At 44.8% G+C, this 19,636-nt stretch overlaps 1 protein-coding gene across 5 annotated transcripts in view; it reads right to left on the bottom strand.

Annotated features, from left to right (window-relative positions):
• EML1 (EMAP like 1) overlaps positions 1-19,636 on the bottom strand; it is a 136,242-nt gene that overhangs the window by 60,666 nt on the left and 55,940 nt on the right. For 2 of the 5 annotated variants that reach the window (XM_079948205.1, XM_079948203.1), the window contains exon 1: positions 3,986-4,256. The exons of 1 other annotated variant lie outside the window; for it this stretch is intronic. In XM_079948205.1, the coding sequence (XP_079804331.1) occupies positions 3,986-4,055 (70 nt within the window). In that variant the 5' untranslated portion in view covers positions 4,056-4,256. Of the gene's footprint in view, positions 1-3,985; positions 4,259-19,636 lie in introns of those variants that run through there. 2 more of the 5 variants (XM_079948202.1, XM_079948206.1) reach the window with 2 other exon arrangements.

A 19,636-nucleotide genomic window follows, 5' to 3' on the forward strand; every position in this document is an offset into this window, starting at 1 on the left:
CTTGACTTTCAGTGCTACACTCTGTCGCTATAAAATCAGCAAAGCACCTGCATAGCTCTGGTACTATAAAGTAAAAGTGACACACAGAGGACCTGTTGCATTCTCAGGCGAAGGCAGGCAAGCAGACATACATGTGCAGCAGCATTCCTGTGCCTCTCTCAAAAGAACAGGGATGGTCTATTTACAATGCAAGATTTACTAGTTTAAGGTGGGAGAGCAGAAATTCTATCCGATATATTTTATCTGCACAATCAGAATGAATCTGAGGAACCAAAAAGTAGTACTGTATTGAAAAATACGGCTTTTGAGCCATTTGGCCCAAAAATGGCAACTAGGCCTTCCACTTTGGCAACTGTAACCCTTGTTTAAGGAGCCATTTGGCGACTAGCGTGTATATATCTGATTTTTCACTTGGATTTTTGTTTTGCAATAAATCTCTTTGTAATTTTTCACCTGCACATTCAATTAGGAATCACCTACATTCACCCTAATATTCATAATATTAAGCTGGTGTGGTTTAAAGTAAGTCTTCCTATCCCCCTCCCTCCCAAAATATGAGAGCTGAGTATTCACAGTAGTGTCATATAAACTTACTTATAAAGCTAAAGTGAACAATGATTACTTAAGTGACAAATGAAAAATTGTAAAGCAACAGAAAACCCAGGGGGGGTAGGAAACTGTGCCTCCTGACACATACACACACTCCCAAGAGTCTTCGTTTTAGAACTCAATGCAAACAAACAAAGGCTTGCTTTGCCATCCTGGATGGTTTGTAGAATGAAGTATTTTGTAAACCTGCCAGACAGGACTGAGATGTTAAGGGAAACACCTCATGATGATAGGCCACATATAATACTAAGAATGCAATTACATTACCCCACTACAAGGAAGAAAATTTATTGTTGAACATTAAAGATTTAAAGCCAACTTCTCTCCATTTTCTCATAATTCTTGCTATTAAAATATCCTCCATCAAAACGTATTAATGCCTTTCTCTCCCTCAGTCTGAATTGCTCAAGCATATTCCCATTTTTGTTCACAACACAAAAACTTGACGACATCCCTCTGTGTCCTACTGCTGATCCACAGACAACCAGTTCAGGTATAAGGAACTTTTGTCTGATAAACTATTGCTTGTGCACCTTTCATTGACCTTCCTCTTCCTGCCACATAACCCCACATATACTGGTTTACAAGTAGTGCTTAATGCATAGTTTCCTAGTTCAAATACTACAGGAAGCTGTGGTTAAACAAATCACAAGCCTGGGACCTGGACACAAAGCTACCGTAGTTCTTAGTCCAATAAACCATGGTTTATTGAACTGAGATGTCTGAACTAGGCCTTCAGCTTCACTTCCTTCTGAATTCTCCTTCAGCTGTTTTCCATCAGCTTCTAAAAACGTTATGATTCTCTGCAAAAGCTTCATTCAAATTTGTTTCCTCATAAAGGTAAAGGGTCCCCTGACCATTAGGTCCAGTTGTGACCGACTCTGGGGTTGCGGCGCTCATCTTGCTTTATTGGCCGAGGGAGCCGGCGTACAGCTTCCGGGTCATGTGGCCAGCATGACTAAACTGCTTCTGGCGAACCAGAGCAGCGCACGGAAACGCCGTTTAGCTTCCCGCTGGAGCGGTACCTATTTATCTACTTGCACTTTGACGTGCTTTCGAACTGCTAGGTTGGCAGAAGCAGAGACTGAGCAACGGGAGCTCACCCCGTCGCGGGGATTCAAACCACCGATCTTCTGATCGGCAAGTCCTAGGCTCTGTGGTTTAACCCACAGCGCCACCAGGATCCCTTGTTTCCTCATACTAAATAACAAAACTCTCTGAAGCTAAGAGCTTGTCCACACTCCCACTGAGCAGTTTCCCCTTTGCCCCACATTTTTCCCAGGGAAAACCTGCTCTTTTGCTCTATATCGGAACAAACATCAATCTGGAGAAAACCCAAATTGCTGTTTGCTCAAAAGTGTGATTTTCCAGGGCGGGGATGGAATGGGACAAGAGGCTTTGTGGATAATCCCTAACTCTGCATTCACAACTTTCTACCGTCCTTCACACAATTCTCTATACTTAGAACACTTTCCCAAAGTTCCCACCTGCCAACCATTTTCCTTCTAAACTAGCCCTGTAACAAATTACCTCTGATTTGTTTTGTCAGGGACCAGACTCTGTGTACCCTATCATCCAATCTCTTCAGGGAAGTGCCTGTGGGTCCAGTTCTGCAACATCTTATCATACAAGCTAATCCTGTTGTAACCAAACACACGTGAGGAAGGCATGGGTGAATCAGACTATTTGTGCTCTCTGCGAGAGAGGAAAACCATAGGCATGGAGAATGATCCATCAAAAAATGCTAATTAGCTAATGTGTTTTTAGAAAACAGCAGACTTCATGAAGCACATCTACAGAGATGTATTCCAGAATTTTTATTCTGCAACAGGGCTTCCATGCTATTGATACAGGGAGCTGTCTTGCCTGTACCTTGATTATGGAATCTCATCCTTTGTCTCTGTCTTAGAAGATCTGCTCCTCCTGTTTTCTAATACTGAGAAAAATATAGAATCTAATAATGTACTATACAAATGCAGTATTTCACATATCTTCTTGTCCAGACAGCAGGCACACAATTATATATAGCAATAAAAAATTGCCTACATTTTACTAAGAGTTATAAGATACCTGCTGCTATTTAGTGATCATGGTTTAGGGTGGGGGGAGAGAAACAAGCTCTAAAGTCACAAGTCCAGAGCTCTCTGCAATTAACAGTGCCAGGACTATTCAGCAGCAAGTGCCACTGAGTTCAGTGAGGCTTTCTTTCAGTGTAAGAATATTTTATTAGAATGAGTCCTTTAAAAAAAATAATGATCCCACTGATGTTGCCTAAGTAGCAATCCACATAAATAATATAGAGCCAGTTACTGAACATTAATTCCTCCAATGGAAGTGACTCTCCCTGCCTTGTAAATTTTTACTGCAAAAGTTTACTGTAAATTTAGCTGACTTAACATAATCCCAAAGAAACATGCCAGAATCTACAGAACTTAGAAACAGGCATTCTTCCATCTCAAAGCTGTCTTCTGTTTACTTTGAAAATAGCCTCACTAGGAACGACACCTCTTCCACACTGTGCTGCCTTCGAAACAAACTGAACCCATCACCAGAATTACACAAAACGTCAACGATTCATATGAAAAATATGGTTTGGCAAATACACATTCCTCAGAGGTTTTGGAAGGCTTTTCCCTTGCTCATTCAAAACCAAAAGGTCTGCAAAAAAAACCCAGAAAACAGGTCGCCCCAGACAAGCCTTTCGGTTTACAAAGTGGTGGTCCCTACAAGTCAACCCCAGAAGAAGCGAATCCCTTTCCAAACACACAACATGGGGAGTTTTCACTTTCTTTTCCAACTCTGTATTGCATCTTCCACTACACACGTCTACACATTCCTGCAAAGCAGAAAGGGGGGGGGGGAGTTCTGCACAGCAGACATGAGCTTTCTCCCAAGCATGCAAAGATATATATATATATGTGCATGCATACACACACACAGGAACAGAAAACTATTTCTCTGCTGTGCTGTCAGGCAAAAACAGGGTTGTGGCTCTGGAGGAGCCAAGTCCTTCCCTCCCTTCCTCTTTTCCCGTGTCCCCCCGTTTCGTGGTGGGGGGGGGGAATAGGCGAGTCGAGCAAAGGCCCCGCTTCACCCGGATAACTGGGGAGCTGGTGGGGTAGCTTGTGGGTTCCTCCCCTGGGCAGCTTCTTCCTCTCGCCCCACACAATCCACCTTACTTGGCCAGAAGTAGGCGGCGGAGACAGCAGCAGCCGGACTTTGCATGCAAGGCGACATACCGGAGCCAGGACGGCGGGGGCTTCTTTGCCACACATACCCCCCCCCCCAAAAAAAAAAAACAACCCATGGGCGTGTGTGCATCTGAGAGAGAAACCCCACTTCTCTCCCCCCTCTCCCTCCCCACCGTTCTTCTTACCGTTGCAGAACTGCAGGAGCGAGGAGGTGTCATAGAGGCTGCTGTAACTGGAGAAGCCGTCCTCCATCATCCTGAAGCCAGCTCAGCCGCCGCCTCCTCCCTCCTTGTCTTCCCCCCACTTAGGGGTCGTCGCCCCCCAGCCCCCGGCCTCCCTTCTCCTTTTCTCCCGGCTCCTCTCTCGCTCTCGCTGCCTCTCGCTGCCGCCTCTCCCGCTCCCTGCCTCTCGCTCGCTCGCCCACCCACACATACACAACGCACACACCCCGCGCCGAGGCGGCTGGGGCCTGCCCGCCTGCCTCCGCCGGTTGCCACGGCAACGCAGTCACTCCACCGTGGCTTGGGCCGCCGCCGCCGCCGCCGCTTCTCCTCCTCCTCCTCCACTGCGAGGGGAGAGAGGATGGGGCAGGCGGCCGGCTTCCCTCTGAAATTTTAATATGTATATATTTAAGAACGCGCTTTTTCTCTCTCCAGTCTAGCGAGCTTTTAGCCTCCTCGCTGCTTTCCGAAATTTGGGACCACCTAACATAAAAGGTGGCGGGGGGAATTCTTTTTTTGGAGGCAAGGGCGTAGCCAGGACTGGGGGGGGGGGACACCTCAGTTTGCTATGTATTTTTTGCTATGTATGGTTGGGGGGCGGGGTGCGCCCATGTTATGGTTTGGGGTCGCATCCTTTGGGGAGGTGGTGTTTGGGGTGAGCATGGTGGCGCTGGGGAGAGGAAGACGCTGCCTGGCTCGCGCGACCCATTCATCACTCTTGAATGACGCCGAAGGAAAGGGAGCCCCGAGCGCGCGTGGAGGAGGAGGAGGACGACTTCCCTCCAAACAATGGTTATGGGGGGGGGGGGACATTGGTAAGGCCGGTAATGGCCAAAAGGCGGCGTTTTTTGGAGGCTGGTGGGGAGAAATGCATGCGTGGCTGGGCAAGGAGGTTTCTCCGTTTTTCTTTTCCTCTGCCCCGTAAAAGTCGCCGGGGATGAAACCGACGATGGGAGTCGTAATAGGTTGGCAGCTTTCTATCTCAGGGATTAAGGGCGGGGGAAGCCAGGCCCGCTCACACGAGCCCAAGACACGTGCCGTGTCTTGGGCTCGTGTGAACGGGCCCGGCTTCCACAAATTACCCGGGAAGCCTAAGCAGCTGTGCTTTGGAGGCACTTTCCAACTTTGCCAGACGGGTCACGATCCAGCCTGGGCTGCCAAGAGCAAGGGACGACGCGCGATAATCCCACGAGTACTGACTGCGTGTGGATTCGACTCAGCTTTGCAGCCTGCGCTAATTACTCTGAGCCGGCTGGGCGTGAAATCGCGCTGAAGAATGAAAACCGCGCTCCCAAGCATGCGCAGAGTGCCTTTTCGCACCATGATTACACGCGCACTTCTTAGGTCGTCGAGGAGTAGCACTTCCAGAACGGCAAACGTAGGTTCCAACATGCACGGACTTCCCTCCCAAAGAAATCCTGGCCTCCTTATAGGAAATAGGAACAGCCCATTTTTTTGGCCGCGCCCCCCTTGGCCCGATCGAGCTCAGCCTCAGCCGAGCGGCTCCTCCCTTCGACCCCGCCAGCCGCGCGGGGCGAGTGATTTGCAACCCCGCTTTCAAGATACAGGCATGGGAGGGAGGATCTGGAGCGAAGAAGGGGGCGAGAGGATGGGGAGGCGCCGAAGGGCCGAGCGAAGTCCAGTAGGAAGGAAAGTGAAAGGAGGAAAGAGATTTGCCGAAGGAAGAGCCGAACAAATACCGTATTTTTTGCACCATAACACTCACTCCCCCCCCCCTAGAAAGTAAGGGGAAATGTCTGTGCGTGTTATGGAGCGAATGCCTGTGGGTGGCGGGGGGGGGGGGGATCTGCTGCAGTCGTGAGCCGAGGATCCATGGTTCCCCTTCCTTCCCTCCTCCGTGGTTACAAAGCATGGATCCTCAGGATTTTTGCATTGGGCTACTCCAAACTCACTGTCAGATCACATGTCTGTGGCCACAGCATGAACCACAAAAATCATATATCCACTATTTCGTTTAGAATATTTTTTTTCTTGTTTTCCTCCTCTAAAAACTACGTGCGTGTTATGGTCTGGTGTGTGTTATAGAGCGAAAAATACGGTAGATCTGGGGAATGGGTGGAGTTGAGGGGTGCTTGGCTGGCATGGATTTTAAAAACGCTATTCAGCCGGTGGAGATCAATTACTTGCGTATTTACTCTTAAGTAAACCTCAGCTGAGACAGTGAGTCTTCCTTCAAAGTGGGTTATTTATTTGCAAGACAATATAAAACTGCCTATTCACTTAGAAAAGAATGCTGCAATTTATTTATTGTACCATGGACAAAGATGAAAGTACTGCTGATGAGTTTTTTCCCCATCCAAAGTTTGATTCTGCCTATTACAAGGGGAAAGGGGGAAAGAGGATCTCTAAAAAATTGCAATAAGCCTCATTAAGCAGTATGCATAAGACTGGGCTGCATAGCTTCGGTCAGTGTGCAAAAGCCTGTTTATTCTGCATCCAGTGAGATCCCATTTGTGGTTTGCGAAGTGGTGTACATTATCAGCCATAATACATATCTGTCCTGTATCTAACCTGTCATTTTTTACAAAATACTGCTTTTTAATGTGCTTTCCCTCATTACCAGCTGCTATCCGAAGTGAGGAAAAGAATGACCTAACAACGTTTTAAGCTAGCAACGTGTACACAGTTTAAGCACATGTATGGTACGTTTATCCAGAAATAAACCCATGTAATTCAGTGGGGCTTCCTCCCAGGTAAGTGTGTGCAGTATAGCATCTCAGCCTTAAGGTTTGTTCGTTATCGGGGCACACACTTGAACCACACTCTTTGATGCGAGAGTGGTAGTAAACCGGTGAAGCTATTTTACTCTTTCAATGTACGACAGGACTGTGGAGTGCGGGTTCTAGTCCACAAGAATGTGGACAGAGAAACAAAAGGATGGAAGTTTAATTCCACAGTAATGTAAAGAAGAAAGGTGTGGTTCTGTTATGAAGTTCAGATGAGCTATATAGCTTAGGCACAGCAAATGCCACGCCCTGTTTTGAAGGATACATATCAGTCTTGGAACGTATGGCGTAAGAAAGAGATAGCTTCTGAGCATGCACTAAACATTTTCCTCTTACTAATGAGCACCAATGTCCCTGAAGTTGAAGGACAAGGTTCTGCATCAGAGGGTACAGCTTGAGTCCTCTTTTCTCTAGTATATGACAAAATGAACTACAGTGGTACCTCGGGTTAAGAACTTAATTCGTTCTGGAGGTCTGTTCTTAACATGAAACTGTTCTTAACCTGAAGCACCACTTTAGCTAATGGGGCCTCCCACTGCTGCCGCGCCGCCGGAGCACGATTTCTGTTCTCATCCTGAAGCAAAGTTCTTAACCCAAGGTACTATTTCTGGGTTTGCGGAGTCTGTAACCTGAAGCGTCTGTAACCTGAGGTACCACTATACTGACTTTGTCTTAGTCTTATCTCATCAGAAGATACTGTGCAGTCACCATACTTGGAAGGCACTGTGGTGCTGAATCAACAACGCACTTAGGCCAGCATAAGTGACCTAAAACTGGGCTTAGTCCCAGGGTTGGATTACAGCCCTCGGGAAATGTTTTTAATGAAAAGAGAAGATGCAGCCAAGAATGCTTGCTTCAATTTAGATGAGAGACTTGGAGCCGTACAAGCAAAGTACGGCAATCCCTAACATTTCTTCTTTAAAGCAAGATCCTCGTTAGGATCTCCAAAATATCAAACATAACTGTGGGTGAGAAAACCCTTGTGCCTTTATATGTGAAATGCAGAAACAGCATTTCTTCCTTCACATTTCCCACGAAAACATGCCCTGTTCAGGTGCTTGTAGCTCACACAATTCCTGTTGCATAAAAGGAAGATCAGGATCATTTGGCCCCATCAATCTCCTCTGGATCCTCCTGACTGTGCAGAGTTCTAAATTATGCAGGGAATCTCTGTGCAGGGATTCCCTATTGCAATAGAGATCATGTTATATGAACTTCCAAACAAGACTATACAGTAGTAGCACAGGAAGCTGATTAACAAACATAATATATCTGTAGTCTATTATGCCCTGGATAATTTGTGCTAGTAGAAAACTAGTTTCTGTTCAAATAGCTTTTGGGCTGTTACTGACATACACAGAATTTGGGTGCAGAAAACTTGCCAAGGTTTGTGCATTCCTCTGACATAGCTGCAAGAAGTCACTTCTATTTTTTATAACCATTTTATCTGAACTCAGACTAACTGATTAATCTTAACTATGGTTAGTGGAGACGCCAACATCAAACCTTAGGTTATGACGGTAGCTTGTTCTTACTAGCTGTAGTTAAAATTAGCCACAGTTTAGGGCTTTGATGGCATGCTAAACTACTGTTAGTCTAAACTGGAAACTTCCTATCTCACTGCTACATTGGAGAGGGAGGGGGGAAACATGCAAGACCAGGAGCAGGCTAGATTTGTTCTTGGAAATGTATAAATACAACTACAGAGACTACTGAGATCTCATGTAAAAGCACTGGCAGAAGGTCTGGGTTTCTTTATAATAATAAAAAGTTCCTCCCTATGTTACACAGACTACGACTAGGCAAAAACCAAAGCAGTTGCACATGTAGGGGCAATGCACATGCAATCTTAGCCATAGCTACTCAGAAATAATCTATGAATACAGTGAAGTGTGAACCCACAACCTTTGGATGCCTCTCAGGAGCTCACAGCTTTGCCTTCCAACTCCTAAAAGTCCAAAGCGCTCAAAAATGTATCATCACTTTATTATTATGGCAGTTTGTGAACTATTTGTCCTGAAAGACACCTGGTGAAGCAGAGAAGCAAGCAATACCCTAGTTTCTCAGAGGAGGAAGGTAGGCCATTTGGGAAACAAACAGCTGCATGCAGATAGAGACCAGCTGGCTGATTTATAGAAGAAATTCCATCTTGCGCAAGCATGACAACAACAGAGAGGCAGTGGCGATTACCCTGGAAGTGAAACCCTTCATCTCAAGACTCTGAGCATTTTCACCCATAAGCTGTTTTGAGCCTTTCACTTTATCTGTAACATGAATTCAAAACAAACATAGGTGACAATGTGCATTAGATTTATTTGTGCATTCCAGCCTGCATTAACAATAGTCAGATGTGGCTTTAATAGCACAAGAGAGGCTCAAAGTTCCTCCTGCGCCTGCAATAAACTCTCACATTCATACTGGCTTTTCCCTGACCCTCCAGGTTGTGCTCCAGCAATAGCCCATCCTATTAGGTCCAGCTCCACCCCCTGGACCCCCAGCTTCCCTTCTCAGCTTTGCAGTGACTCTGCTCCTTGACCTTGCACACCAGAGCTTGCAACCCTAACTTCTGCAAATATGTTTTTAGAGTGAACTGCTACACCGAAACAATGCCAGGTTGCTTTTGCAAAATAAGATGTTGCCTTGGCACTGCTAAAACATTACACCAGAGATGCTGGAAGATTTGCTGGCACAAATATTCAGGATTAGGACAGAAAGTGTACAAGTGAATGTGATATTTACAGTATTTTAAATCGTTGCTGCTTATTCAGTCCAGCTTTCTGAGCTTTGCAGACTGCAGTACTTGCAAGAACAAACAAGTACTTCCCAGTTTCCCCAGTGTTCATTTGACAATCCAATAAAAGTCGTTCATACAACTTTTTGTCAAAGCAATGTTATCTTAACAAAAAGGCATAATTCACAGTTCTGCAGATTTGCTCAGTGACATGGTTTGGATGCCGGCCATAGATGACAAAAGCTAAAGTATGACAGGGTAGTTATAAAATGATACATACTGCAAGGATGTTAGGGGCTGTAATTTCTTCTGTTGCTTCTAATACACAGTCATCAATCTCTTAATGGAAAACAAAGCTGCTCATTTTGGCCTTCTGGTTTTAAATATCTCCCCAGTGCAGCTAAGGAGGTATCTGTGCAAAAGGTCCCTTCCTGGCTGGCTCTGAAACCACAGGTACAAATTGAATGAGCTTTCGAACGTGGATGCCTTCACTTAATTTATTTCAATGGAATGCACATCTGAACACACATCCCTGTTCACATCCTGGTACGATGTACACAAACCTTTTTAAAACTGCTAGAGCTGAATTTGGGTGATATTTTTCTATTGCTTGCATAATGGTTAAGTAGGATAATTTCCCACTAAGTAGAGTAAGATTTAATATAATTACAGCACTCTTGGTGAGATGTCAATGCACGTGTAATCTATATTTCATTAAGATGTCAAACACTTTTTTGTATAAATCCATGAAAATCTCATTATCATGTCTGATTTTGATGACAAAACAATTTCTGTGTGTACCAGTGGAGATCCTACTGCAGCGAGAGGTTAATGAATCATTGCATCGAGAAACATTACCCTTTTAGTAAAAGATGCCCTCTTGCCGAGATCAAGCACAGTAGAATTCCAGGGTTACAGCAGGTTTGCTGATAAACAGGCTTTTTTCATCATATTCTGAAAAGTAGGAGAGGAGGAATGGTGCAACACAGGATCAGCTCAGACTGGAGGAGAATCATAGAATCATAGAGTTGGAAGAGACCACAAGGGCCATCGAGTCCAACCCCCTGCCAAGCAGGAAACACCATCAGAGCACTCCTGACATATGGTTGTCAAGCCTCTGCTTAAAGACCTCCAAAGAAGGAGACTCCACCACACTCCTTGGCAGCAAATTCCACTGTCAAACAGCTCTTACTGTCAGGAAGTTCTTCCTAATGTTTAGGTGGAATCTTTTTTCTTGTAGTTTGGAACCATTCCTCCGTGTCCGCTTCTCTGGAGCAGCAGAAAACAACCTTTCTCCCTCCTCTATGTAGCTGACCTGTATTCTCAAGGGCTAATAATCTATACACCAGAACAGGTTTGGAACTAGAATTGGGTGGTATCTCACAAATGTTTGACTTTCATGTGGGCCCAGTGAGTGGTTTGAAGGCACATGATGCAACTTCCTTGCAGAAGCTAACAAATTCAGGTCTGATAAGTATATTAATGGAAGCCTGCTTGGATAGGCAACTTTGAGCTCAGGGGAAGTGGGGATATAAATGCATTTAATAGGATTAAATGTACCACAACATAGTATTATGTGCAAATAAGTGTGCACACTTATTTGTTCTTCAGGTCCTCTGATGTTGCTGGGCTACTCCGCCCATCTTCCCTGATCATTGGCTAAACTGACTCCAGATTATGGGAGCTGCATGAACTGCTTGATGCATTACAATCTTGTTAGGCTACTGAAGCACAAAATGAAAAGAAGAAGAAGAAGAAGAAGAAGAAGAAGAAGAAGAAGAAGAAATGATTTGCTCACAAGTGCGCACAGCAGTATGATAGATTTGAAAGCATCTTTAATGGATCTTTCAGAACTAGGGAAAGATCACTGAAACAGCCTTGGGTAACCCATTGTTCAGTAAATGACATAGCTGATAGATTTGTACAAGCCCAAATTAGTTAAGTGGGGGTGAGGAGGTAGAGAGAATTGGAAGCCACCTGACTGTAAACATATGCCTTGGAATTATAGAAAATGTGACATTACAGTGGTACCTTGGGTTACAGACGCTTCAGGTTACAGGCGCTTCAGGTTACGGACTCTGCTAACCCAGAAATAGTACCTCAGGTTAAGAACTTTGCTTCAGGATGAGAACAGAAATCGCACGGTGGTGGTGCAGCGGCAGTGGGAGGCCCCATTAGCTAAAGTGGTACCTCAGGTTAAGGACAGTTTCAGGTTAAGAACGGACCTCCAGAACGAATTAAGTTCTTAACACGAGGTACCACTGTATCTCTGAGGAAAACCATTCTGAGAAACTCTGCTTTGTAACTATGGTATGTTGAAAGCCTTATGAATAGAGCAATATGAACATGTCTTGTCGAAACCTCTGAGGTATACACATAAGTGGTTAAATGTCATAGCTTAAAACTTTTTCAGTGCGAAGGATCAGAATGCAAACAATGCTCAGGCCCTCTCTCTCCTTTCAAAGATCTTCTGCAAAGTCTGGTACAATATGATTAAGAATTGTCTCCATAGCTTAATGCGAGTGCATAATTGATTCTGATTTTAAGGCAAAGGAATTTTTTCTCCCACCCTACCCCCTTCATAATTCGGTGTTAAGAGCATTTGGATATAGAGTGTGCTGTTCCCCATATTCCCTCATTATCCCTAACCTTGTTGCAAGATGACTGATTAACAAAACTACTATGTACTGCGTATCGAAAGATACACTTTAGCATTTCCACATCAAAAGCATGGTAATTCATATCTCTGGGATCCCCCACAGGCATTGTAACACGAAATTGCGACAAATATGTAATTTTAGTTCAAGAGCAAGGAGTTCCATTGTGCGCCGTTACGAAGCTGCAAGTGCAAATTATATCTTTTAAAATGCTTAAATACCTGGAAGTCAATGCAACAAACATCTTCATCATGTCATTCATAACAAGTTTCCCGCAACAAAATCCATTTGAAACCAAAAATCAAACAAGTCTGGGTGGCTCATATGCCTGCATTTAGGTACGGTGTTGTTTTGTGTTTTGTTTTAAAATTCAATTCTCCCACCAATTTTGGCAGCTGCTAAAATTATCAGTGTGGACCATAAAGAAGCTGGACCATAAAGAAGGCTGATCGCCAAAGAATTGATGCTTTTGAATTATGGTGCTGGAGGAGACTCTTGAGAGTCCCATGGACTGCAAGAAGATAAAACCTCTCCATTCTGAAGGAAATCAGCCCTGAGTGCTCACCGGAAGGACAGATCCTGAAGCTGAGGCTCCAATACTTTGGCCACCTCATGAGAAGAGAAGACTCCCTGGAAAAGACCCTGATGCTGGGAAAGATGGAGAAGGGGATGACAGAGGACGAGATGGTTGGATAGTGTTCGTGAAGCTACCAGCATGAGTTTGGCCAAACTGCGGGAGGCAGTGGAAGACAGAAGTGCCTGGCATGCTCTGGTCCATAGGGTCACGAAGAGTCGGACACGACTAAACGACTAAACAACAACAACAAATCAGTTATATCACTGGGCAGGGCGCATGACGTAGCCATCAAGAAGACTAAAAGAATCAACGGGGAGGAGGGGGCTGGTCCTGCTGACTTATAAAGAACACCCAACCTGACCACTAAAGCAGGTGTGTGGAATCTGTGGCCCTCCAGATGTTGTTGGACTCCAACTCCCATCAGCCCCAGCCAGCATGACCAGTGGTCAAGGACGATGGCAGCAGTAATCCAAGAACATTTTCAGGCTCCCCAACCCTGCACTGAAGCATTCTCAGTGATGGGGCACTTGTGGCGATCCCACATGCCCCCAAAGTTCATCTGGCCTTCACCAGCGTATCAGGTCCTGTCCTGTGGAACTCCTTGCCAATAGAGGTTCAGCAGGAGCTGCTCCCGCTCGCATTTGACATCTTCTGGGAACTATTATTCAGACAGGCCTTTCAAACCTGAGATTCCTTGCCCATTGGCTTTTACGGATGTATCTGACATTCTTGGCTTTTAAAGTATGTTTTTGACTGGGTTTTTTTTAAAGTTGTGTGCTGCCTTGCAATATTTTAGATGAAAATGTGGTTTGTGAAAATTTATATGCATACCCAGGTTGGAAGCCAGGCTGAGACACAAGAAGGAAAGAAGTCCCTCAAGGCAGGCTGGATTCCAAAAGATAAAAGCAGTAGGAGCTGGGGAGGATTGGCTCAGGACTGCAGTGCAGGATGAATCTTCCCCGCTGTGCTATTTCCCCAATATAAATCACCCCCTAAAAGCTACTCTTAGCTCAATGGGAGAAGATATACTGTATCCAAGAACTACTGTTTGGCTACGGTACCTGTTATCACATGGATTTCCAGGTTTGATTCAGCTGAACGGGTTGGCATGGCAGGTCTTTCCCACTTCACTCCGTCCTGAAGAGCTTGAGCATTCCAGGTAGAAAGAAACTACAGTTTATGATAGCTATGCTTTCCTGCTAGAGCCTCCAAAGCAGCTCAAGGTCCATTTGTAAGGGGTGGGGAGGAGACATGCAGGAAGTGGAGGCCTTATGGACCTATCTACACAGTAGTAAACTTTATGAAGTTTGCAGCTCAAATCCAGAATTGATTATGAATCACTACCTTTTAAGCTGGGCTAATCTCAAACGGGGATGGATAAATCTGTCAATCTCAGTTTCTCACAATTTGTCCTCCTTTCGATCTTTTAGTTCTCCACAATCAAACATAAGTTTTCTTTTTCAAGTCCTCATGGAAATTTATCAGCATTTTGGTGCTGGTTTCCCTTAATATACAGTGGTACCTCTGGTTACGAACGCTTCTGGTTGCGAGCGCTTCAAGTTATGAGCTCCGCTAACCCGGAAGTAGCTGCTCCTGGTTGCAAACTTTGCCCCAGGATGCGAATGGAAATCATGTGCCATAGGCGCGCACACAGCGGGAGGTCCCCTTAACGAAAGCGCGCCTGAGGATAAGAATGGTTTCAGTTTAAGAATGGACCTCTGGAACGAATTAAGTCTGTAACCAGAGGTACCACTGTACTGCATTTTTGCATAGGATGTTATTTTTATTTATAGATACATTATATGCACACATTTTTGTACGTGCATTTTTGTACACCTTACTTGATTGCAGAACTGCAATCCAAAATTTGGAGAGCTTCAGACGCCAAAGGATGCACATGTTTCAGTTTGCATTGTGTTTTGGACTGTGTGAATTGGATGGGGTTTTTAAAATATTCATATATATATATATTTGAAATTTTTCAGTATAAAAATAAAGTGAAGGAAATGCAAAATTAAAAACAAATACAAAAAAGTGCCTAAAACTGTGCTACAATACGAAATATGGGTATATGAGCAATATTATTATTTTGACAAGTATGAAATGATTAACAAGTCATTATATTTTTTATAAATGCATACCAAATATTGTTCTATTTATCCATACACGATCTGCATCTAAAAGCAATCCATTCGTATGTTGCAAGGGTTATCATATGTTCTATCCATTGATCAAAGGGGGCCATAGTGTTATCTTTCCAATGAATCAAAATCAGCCTTTTGAATTCGGTAGGTTTCCTTTTAAATCAAATTTCCCTAGCCGTAAATTTCATCACTAGCCTTTAGCAGCATGAGAAGCAGACCGAACCCACCCAGCCCGACACATGTTTATACAGAAATTAGTTCCACTGAGTTCAAAGAGAGTTGAGTAAGGGGACGTCAAATTGCTGTGCTCCTGTCCACACTTACTTGAACACTGGACTTACTTCAGAGTAAACACAACTAGGTTCAGCAAACATTTCCTTGAGCATTCAGCTTAAAAACAGTCTGTCTAGAGCAAGTGCCTCAGACGAGCTGTACTGTTATTCAGCGTTTTCAAAGTAATTCATTCCGAGTTAGATTCATATCTTTCATTATTACCATAGCTACTCCGAAACAAATTAGATACAAAGGCATATGGCAATATATCTACATACCTGGTGCTCCACTGCCTATCTGATAAAATGCAACCATTCCTGTAAATAAGGACCTGTGGGAACTGCAAAATATATATTTTAATGTATTCAAACCAGGCTCCTTTATGAACTCTTGACAGCAAGTTAACTCAAAGCTGCTCCTGCAGTCATCTAGCTGGACTCGGAGATCAGCCAAGGAAGTGCTGTTCTGAGTGCCACCCATTCAAAATGCACAGTAAGGATTTGATGGCGGCAGTGCCACAATTATGGAATAGTCTCACCAGCAACAGGTAAGCATACGAAAGCTGGCACCATCAACAGGCGTGACGCCAAAGTACAAAAGAACAGGTCCCCACCCTGTGGAATTTACAGTCTAAAACAGGCATAGGCAAACTTGGCCCTCCAGATGTTTTGGTACTACAAGTCCCATCATCCCTAGCTAACAATGGTCAGGGATGGTGGGAATTGTAGTCCCCAAACATCTGGAGGGCTGAGTTTGCCTATGCCTGGTCTAAAACTTAGCATGGAGACAACACAGGAAGGTGAGGGAACCAGATATAGCAGTGTGAATATGTATTCATTTTACTTATGCTTAGGCAGTACACATGCCATACATTTAAACCACATTATCCCCCCAATAATCCTGGGAAATGTAATTTACCTTAATATAGCTACTTTCCCCAACACCCTTAACAAACTACACTTCCCAGTATTCTTTGGGGGGAGTCATCAGTTAACACCATATTTGGGGAGATCTGGCTCTTTTTGTCTGGTTCTGCAGTTTCTCTTTCATTGCATTCATTTTTTAAATGTTGTTCTCCACTTTGCGTATTTTTAATAGAGAGGGTTCCCTCTGTGTGAGGGCAGCAAGTGGGTGCCATTACAGTCCCTGACTGTGTTTCCAGAGATTCTAAAGGTGTGTGAGTTGTTTTTATAGCACTTTGCTAATATCTTCTGCTGCTGGTGGGATGTTTCCCCCCTCCCATCCCCTTCTAGGGCTGATCACACTTTGGCGTTCCCCATATCTCTTTGTTGTTGTTTAGTCGTTTAGTCCTGTCCGACTCTTCGTGACCCCATGGACCAGAGAACGCCAGGCACTCCTGTCCTCCACTGCCCCCCGCAGCTTGGTCAGACTCATGCTGGTAACCTCGAAAACACTATCCAACCATCTCGTCCTCTGTCGCCCCCTTCTCCTTGTGCCCTCCATCTTTCCCAACATCAGGGTCTTCTCCAGGGAGTCTTCTCTTCTCATGAGGTGGCCAAAGTACTGGAGCCTCAGCTTCACAATCTGTCCTTCCAGTGAGCACTCAGGGCTGATTTCCTTCAGAATGGAGAGGTTTGATCTTCTTGCAGTCCATGGGACTCTCAAGAGTCTAGCACAGGATTTCTCTGCCCACCTGGCAAGCAGGCCCCGCAAGCTCAATATAAAGGGTTATGACTAGCCAGCGTGTGCCACTTTGCAGCTTCCTGAGGTTATTGTAAAATAATTTTCTCATTAGGGCACAATGCAATTAAGGTAAATAGGGCCATCTCCGGGGAACAGCTGCACGTTTGGTTAAATTAGCAATCAGTGCCAATAAATAATACCGCGTGGATACATTTATATGCTGTAAATTATCCACCCGGTGAGAGCAAGCTATCATTTGTGTTGAAGAATGAGGGACCGTTGGTATTGTAGTATGAGGGTTATTTTCTCACGGAAACTTAGAATTCAGAATTGTGTTTACTTGCAATGCACCAGGGCTAACCATAGTCAATGAACATCAGCTAAGGACGGGGACCCTATAATACTCCTGGTGTTCTTGGATTGCATCTCCCACCTTCTCTGACCACTGGTCTGGCTAGCTGGGGCCGATCGGCATTGGGGAGTACAACAACATCTGGAGAGCCATTGGTCCCCCACCCCTGAGCAAGAGATCTGGAATTTTGCATGTCTGTTTTTGCTTAGTAATAATAATAATATTATAATAATTTATTATTTATACCCTGCCCATCTAGCTGGGTTTCCCCAGCCACTCTGGGTGGCTCCCAACAGAATATTATTATTATTAATAATAATAATAATAATAATAAAGCGATAAAACATCAAACATTAAAAACTTCCCTGAACAGGGCGGCCTTCAGATAGTCAGATAGTTGTTTATTTCCTTGATATCTGGTGGGAGGGCGTTTCACAGGGCAGGTGCCACTACCAAGAAGGCCCTCTGCTTGGTTCCCTGTAATCTCACTTCTCACTGTGAGGGAACCACCAGAAGGCCCTCAGCACTGGACCTCAGTGTCCAGGCAGAATGATGGGGGTGGAGATGCTCCTTCAGGTATACTGGGCCGAGGCCATTTAGGGCTATAAAGGTCAGCACCAACACTTTGAATTGTGCTTGGAAATGTACAAGCACTTAACAAGAATTGTACAGATACTTCATCAAAGCATTTCCAGCTATGTTGGAGAACTTCTAAACTGCTCCCAGCTACACTGGAGAAATCAGAATATTTGAGACTCTTTCTGTGGGCAGAAACATCCATCAAGGCAACCCACAACATTGTCACAGGATTAAGGAATGTCTCAAGAGCAACCACAGGGAAATGGATGATGTCAGCCTTGTACCACAAAATGAATCATGGCTGTTGTGCCACACAGAAAACACGACAAGGTAAATGGACCTTGAGGCCTTATCTTTCTATTCCCTTGGTGTCAATGAGATGCCTTCCTTTCTGCTATTAGCTGTTCCGCTTCTCTTTGCCTGCAGGTAAAACTTTCCATGGACACAGCTGAGGCAATTTTTGCCGAGGCAATTGCGAAACAACAGTAAATCCATTATGACTTGCATGTAGTGGATTATAATTGAGGTACAGCCTCTAAAAGAATGTTCTTCCTTTTAAATCCGTTGCTATGTGCATTTAAGAGTTGCTGCTTATGATTCTTCTCCATAATTGCTTGGATTTATGCATTATTTAATGTGGCAACTTTTCCGTGGCTCGACATTTCCGTGGCTTGTGGTTAAAGCAAAGAAAAAGCAAGCTGAACCGAATGAAGCAGAGGCACTGTCAAAGCAAGAAGGAAAGAAACCAATATTTTCTTGGTTAGCTGTGAGAAAATGCAACAGTGTGAGCACTTTTTAAAAAATAATTTGAGCATCATTTCATCATATTCACAATTTAAATATTATTTATATATTTTTCTTCCCTCTAGAGAGCTTAGAATAGTACACAACAGGGGTGAGAGACACGGGTGGCGCTGTGGTCTAAACCACTGAGCCTCTTGGGCTTGCCGATCAGAAGGTTGGCAGTTTGAATCCCCACGATGGGGTGAGCTCCCCTTGCTCTGTCCCAGCTCCTGCCAGCCTATCAGTTCAAAAGCACACCAGTGCAAGTAGATAAATAGGTACCACTGCAGCGGGAAGGTAAATGGCATTTCCATGCACTCTGGTTTCCATCACGGTGTTCCGTTGTGCCAAAAGCTGTTTGGTCATGCTGGCCACATGACCCAGAAAACTGTCTGTGGACAAAGGCCGGCTCCCTTGGCCTGAAAGTAAGATGAGCACCGCAACCTCATAGTCGCCTTTGACTGAACTCAACCGTCCAGAGGTCCTTTACCTTTACCTTTTACCTACAACAAGGGTAGAGCTAGCTGCCTTCATCATGGCTCACCCTCAAAGCAATGTGCATTCTGTTGTATAAGTGAAGAAAGGGCCATCTCTTTGGACTGGTTGGATGCAGAGGAATGGTGGGAGGAACCAGATGGGGAACCCCCAAGGGAAGAAGGCTCAGAGAAGGATGAGCAGTCAGAGGGAGAAGATTGGGAAGAGGAGGTATCGGAAGCTGAAGAGGTAACAGGGTTTAGTAAACTGAGGAAGTCTGTGGCAGAGAGACGTCCAGAATCAGAGGCAGAAGCAGAGGCTGGAGAGGAGAGAGGCCAAGAGGCAGATATGGGTCTGGCTGGTGAAGAGTCACAAGTGTCTCCTCCTGCTGCTGCAACAAGCTCCCCTCCCTGCTGCTCTCCCAGAACCAGGAGAGGGATGAAGAGGGCAGGTGGAGGAGAAGTTAACTTCATGAAGACACAGTCTCAGATTGCTTGGGGAAAGCCCTAGGGTGGCGGGAATTAGGCAACTGTTAGGAGACAGGGGCCTTCGGTCTCAGCAACTGCTTCATGGGGGCAAGACCTACTGGAGATGAGTTGCTGTGCTCCTTAGGCCTAACAGTCCTGTTCTGATCCTGTTTTTGCTAGGAAAGAG

Source organism: Podarcis cretensis, assembly GCF_951804945.1.
Source record: "Podarcis cretensis genome assembly, chromosome: 1".
Lineage (NCBI taxonomy): Eukaryota > Metazoa > Chordata > Lepidosauria > Squamata > Lacertidae > Podarcis > Podarcis cretensis.